Genomic DNA, 6,000 nt, shown 5'->3' with positions numbered 1-6,000 from the left:
ATTGAAATTAATAGTACATGGTTTTAATCTTTACAAAAAGGTAGCAAAATACATCACTAGAAACAGAAGTTTGTGTACAACACTTTTTTCAAGTTCAGAGAAACTCTTACTGTGCCATTAACAACTGTCAAAAATACTGTCTTAAAAATCTGAATCCAATTAATATACTAACTGAATTGTAGCATCAACTAGTGTCTGGACTGAAAGCAAGTTTGACTATTGACTTCACTGTAACTTCACCTGTGAAGCAGAAGAGGAACAACAGCTACAGATTGTACCTCAGTGCCTTATGATCCAACTTTCATGAACACTTTTGGTTTAGAAAACACTTTAATTGCTGCTTGCAATTTATCTAGTTGTTTCTCGATGTCCATTTTCTTTTGTTGTATTTTCTTGGCCGTTGTTTGCACTGGTAGCGTATTCATCGCTTGGATTAAATCACCATAATCTGTAAAAAGTATCATAAAAAATGTCCACAATCAATGGTATAACTTTACAAACAGTGTTTCAAATGTTTATAACATAAAAAACAGTACAATGGTTAAATAACAAGGTATGTGATGATCACTCATTGCCAGTCCAGTACATAAATCTGACATCAAAGACGGTATACATTTACTTCTGATGAAAGAGCCACAACGTCAATTTTTTTCTTTGTTTTTACTTTTTTAATTGTTTCACAGACACACATACACATGTACATCTACATCTACATTAGGTTTACAATGAGTGACCAAAGATCATGATAAGACTCTGGAAGAAATGCTGATAACAAATCTCTCCACAATTGCTGAACCCTATGCTTATAGTCCTAGTATAAATAGGTTCCTGACACAACACATTAAAATCATCAATCATCACATATACCTCTGTGGAGGTGATGTGACATTCATTCATGAATTATTTGGGATCATTCTGAGCAGCAGTTTGTAGAAACATTGTATCTGGGATACTGAAGAACCACCCTCAACACTGTTAACGTGAGAAATCCAAATCCTGTCTAATCTCCAATATGCTGTTATCAATGTGTCTTGCACATCGTACATTCATAGCTGGAGAAGCTGCAACTTGCTACCAAGTTCACTGTACAGCCATCTGTAACAGACTGCTCAGGTATTGTATCTACATTTGCACTGTATACCACATCTAGCTGCAGCATTTAGGCATCATAAGCAGCACATCTTCAAATGGGACAAACCTCCTCTGACTTTTGGCCACTCACTTTATAAGCTTCGTGTGGAGAAACTGGAACACTGGAAGATGTTTGAGAGAAATTTGTATGATTCTGAAGACACAGAGGCAACCATAGACAGTTAATTATTTTTCATGTTCCACCTATCATAATTGTGACCTTTCCCTATGATGTGGGACAAGTCAGTTTCACAATTACAGTATCCTTTCTCAGTGAAAAATATGACAACATGCTGACCATATGCATGAATTCTTAAGTTCTTTTTTTCACATGTAGTAATTTGCAGTATAACCACACATTTTGGGGATATCATTTGAAATGAGAAGTACAACTTTATGCAACTCATCTCAGAAGGAAAGACAGAAAGAAAACATGAGCCTGGACTTGTCAAGTCTAACACTATACACAGACTAATAAAATTACTCTAAGATTTTACAGTAAAATTCTCTTTTTACACTTTTTCACCAGAATGAACCAAAATAGTGTAAAATGCAGGAAACTATGACATACAGGAAAGCACAGGACACCCAACAAGTGAAAATAAATAAATTACACTTAATTCCATTCTCTTTATATTGTCCAAAATATTAAATTAATGTGATTTAAGTTTTGCCTATTTAAAAACAATCTGAAATAATTATTTGTTTTTGCTCCTTTCTCACAGAAATTAACTCTACTTGTCTCTTCACAGTGCACAAAGCATCAAAGCAGTAGCTGAGAGCTGATGCACACAAACATGCTCATACGTTTCCCTCTTCATTCTGATCATGCCCATTGGTGTAAATAAAACATGGAAGCAAATGTCTTTTATGAAAGCACATGAAAAAGATATTCATCTTCTAATGTGATACTGTTTATTGATAATCATTATAAAATCATGGTACCAGTAAATGAAACTTGTAACATAATGTTGGTTAAAACACTAAAATTGGCAGTATTTGTAAACTGATAACATTAGGCACAAAATCTACAGCTTGTTGCCAAAAAGGAGGTCACTCTGTTTAGTGACATCCTGGGTAAGAAAGAGGGTGGAAATTGTCATTATGTTACAGGCATCTTGAGGAGGAATGTACAGCCTGACTTCAGGCTTTACCAACCTAAGATGGCCCGCCTAGTACGGATTAGCATATTTCATGAGAAAGTAATAATGATTCATGAAAGCCCATTATAGAGACAGCTATCTTCCCAAGCAGGGTTTATTTTTACAAATGACTGTGAAATTAAATTAGAGCTATAGTAATACAATGCAATGACCAGAGGGAAGGAGTCAGTATCATCAGATTGTGATTATCATTAAGGCAATGACTCAACAGACTTTCCCTCCATTCCACACGCTGATAACCTATAAATCAGGTGGCCACGATCTAACAATGCTGAGAATGAAAATCTTGATCACAATGCTAATGCTACACTACATTACCAACACCTGCTTATAGTCTGCATTTTCTGCTTTGTTCCCAGACTGACTTTGAGAGGAATAGAATGCATTTTTGCTGAAATCTCTATGAAACTTAATATTAAAATGTGGGAAATGTTGTACCACAGAATAGTTAATGACAAGAACGCTACAAGCTCTACAGCAGCAATTTAGGAACTGTTTTATTTCACTTGTATTAGGCATTGTCTATACTGATGAGATTTCTTATTTTGTCTGTCACTCATTGCTTGCAACACATCATTGTAAAGTCTCAAAGTAAAGTATGGTCATATTTTCATTTATCTTACTGTAATAAAAATTCATTAATACAGTTTCCTTAGATTATAGTCTAGTGAGCCGAGAAAGCAGGTTTCCTAGGCACCCCATATTTGACGAGTAGGCAGGACACAACATAGAGGTTACAGATGATAGATAAAAATAAAACAAACAATTGATTCTCAACACCCTCCCTCATTACCTTTCTTCTTTACACTTCACACACTTCACAAGTCAGTGGTTTTGTTAGTATATTTGTAACCTGATTTGAACTCTCAATATATTTTAGTTTAGCAGATTTTCAATGGGGTTGTTGAATATAATTTCTTGTGATTTCAATGAGCTTCTTTCTTGTGGTTACTTTTCACATGTGAATATACTCCAACATGTATATAGCAGTTAAGTGGTCAATACACAGTTCTGTTGCACTCCAGAATGAATTCAATACACATATCTACATTTTCACCTGGGGAGCTCAGAGCCAGGAGGCTAGCTCGGGGCTGGTGTCTCAATCAAAATACCAACATGGCATACTGTCAATGTAGCAGAAAGCAAGGCACTAGGTAAGCACTGTCACACAACCTGCAAGTGAGGCAAGTAAAAAAGCAAACACTGCAGTACGTCACAATAGGGCAGTATGGAGTAATGCTATGTCACTAAGCAACAGAGCACAACTGAAACAGTGAAACATTGTAGAGAGACCCAAGCCCAGCACAACAGTGAGGTAAGGAGTGCTAATGAATCCAATATATCAGGGCAAAGTTGCTCATCCACCTAGAACAACCATGTCATAGGTGCGGGCTCTGCCACTTACATAGTGGAGTTTTCAGAGCTCATAGGCACATTCAGTCATACCTCCATTCTGTCCATGTGACTTCAACACAATAATGCAGCCAACTCAATGCAAGCCACAGCCATAGTCTGCTGTTGCAGCCTAGCTGGTCATTATGGATGAGTAGACTGTTGTGCTGTCAACCCCTCACCATCTGAGGGTCATCCCCACATTCTCCACATGTGGTGCATCCATGTAGCCTCCCCAACATCCCATGAACATCTGCTGCCGTCTTGATCATTTCATGATGGAAGGCCAGGGCCCACCTTTCATGACAACTATCTTTCTAGACCTAAACACCTGAAGGCTGTCTATGCGATTGCTGAGGTGTAGAGCCCCAAGTTGCAGAACACTTGTAATGGACAACGCCTCTGCCTCTCCTGCTGCTGCCTGCACAACAACACACCAGGCACAGCTCACTGACTTGCTCCACTACCGTAATAATTAATCCTGCACACTGCACAATGCTACAACACAGTTATATTACTCTGCGTATTCATCCTGGCAATAAAGTGTCATTGCAGATACCATTGTGTTACCATTGCACCACTCCCCACCCCCACTTCAAATAGCACCCGACCACTGTAGTGGCCTTGGCTAATTGCAGTGCGGACCGATGACCATCGCAGTCTGGTCCCTTTAATCCCACACCCTAATTGCAGTGCTACCATTTGGTGTCAGAAGTGGTTGTCGGCTACTCAGATGCTTCTATCATCTCAATGGTTTGTGTGTATCTTATTTGGTCACGATAAGACATAGGGACATCAATCATAACTACAAAGTTACAGTTGTCATGTGATAGGAGCTTGTGAAGTGTAAGTTTTGTAACACGCTGCCATGTATCAAGGATGTACCAGCCATGTGTACTAATTACAGACAGTTCGAGCACTTGGCACAGGATTCCTGCCATGTACCAAGGCTATGTCATCCACGTGCACTAAGTGTAAACATTTTGGGCATTTTGCACAGTATTGTTTTGAGGCGATGGTGTGACAAAGAAAAAGTGGGTGATTATTTTTTGTGTATTTTAAGTAAAATTTCTCTGTTTGTGTTTGTTGTTGTAAATGACAGTTGTAGATTACACAAAATGCCGGACATACATCTTGTAACTATGGGTGAGACTGTTGCCACTTTGACACAGCAAGCACAGGCATTATTAAATACCCAGTAACAATTACGAAACAAAGATTTATGTAGGCAGGTTGAAGCTTTAAAAGCTGTTCGGCAACAATTGCAGACAGGGTGAGGGAAAGCTAAGGCAATGTTGAGTGTACCCTCTCCTCCACTCAATTCATCACCAGCTATCTTAATAACACCTTTCTCTGGCAAAACAACTGAAAATGTAACTATCTTCATTAATGAATGTTATGGCTACCATTGGAATGAGTGGTTGCTCAGATGAGACTTCTCTCCATGTGGCTAATTTACGACTGACGGATGAAGATAAGCATATGCTTTATATCCTGAAGCTCTTAGTAATGCAGAGGCCTTTCAACAATTGACTGACAGTTTATGACAGCATTATTATAACCAAAACAGCAGAAGGCTCTTCAGAGAAAACCTGAGTATGTTCACAAAAAAGCATAATGAATAAGTAGCAAATTTTTCAGATACGATTTGGATGATCAACGTGCAGATATATGAATTGATGCAAAATGCATAAGCCAATAATGCCTTACTGTGGGAAACTGAAAAGAGAGCTTCAGATGTTTTCCTGTATGGTATCCCTGCCAAGATATCAAAAAGACTGAGGATGAAAAATCCTGATAATTTGGCTTCAGCTATTAAAGTCGCAACACAATTAGAAGAAATTGACGTTGGCACAAAAGTAAGTACTGACCACCATGTTTTCACTTCAGAGGTAAAGTGCTATAGATGTTGGCATAGAAATGACGTAAAGAAGCAGTGCCAGCAACCTGAATACTAAAAGTGTGAACAAGGTGGACAATGAGTGCAGGGTTATGGGGATCAAAGGGAGGGAAAACAGGATTAGCAGAAGCAGACATTAAACATAAAAGGGAGCGTTTTGACTGTCAGAAGGCATTCTCAATAGAACATAACACTGCACAAATATATGCACAGATGGAATGCTACTTGTCACACTTGGTGGAAGGCAAGGAACATATTTTCTGGTAGACATGTGTCACTCATCACTCTGAAATGCATAATTAAGAAGAGACTTGGCTCTCTGCATTACAAATTACATGGCATTGCTGACAAGAAAGTAGAATTATTAGGTACGATGCTGATCAGTTTTAATACAGAAACTAAAAATTTTGGAGA

The 6,000-nt window shown here is 38.2% G+C and overlaps 1 protein-coding gene across 1 annotated transcript in view; it reads right to left on the bottom strand.

Annotated features, from left to right (window-relative positions):
• Positions 1 to 287: 287 nt before the first annotated feature.
• LOC124594660 overlaps positions 288 to 6,000 on the bottom strand; it is a 146,735-nt gene continuing 141,022 nt past the window's right edge. The window contains exon 8 of the mRNA XM_047133029.1: positions 288 to 448. Within this exon, the coding sequence (XP_046988985.1) occupies positions 288 to 448 (161 nt within the window). The remainder of the gene's footprint in view (positions 449 to 6,000) is intronic.

The sequence above is a fragment of the Schistocerca americana genome, chromosome 2 (assembly GCF_021461395.2).
Source record: "Schistocerca americana isolate TAMUIC-IGC-003095 chromosome 2, iqSchAmer2.1, whole genome shotgun sequence".
NCBI classification, from domain to species: Eukaryota; Metazoa; Arthropoda; class Insecta; order Orthoptera; family Acrididae; genus Schistocerca; species Schistocerca americana.
Note: the sequence above shows the minus strand (reverse complement) of the source record. Positions and strands in the feature narration are given on the sequence as shown.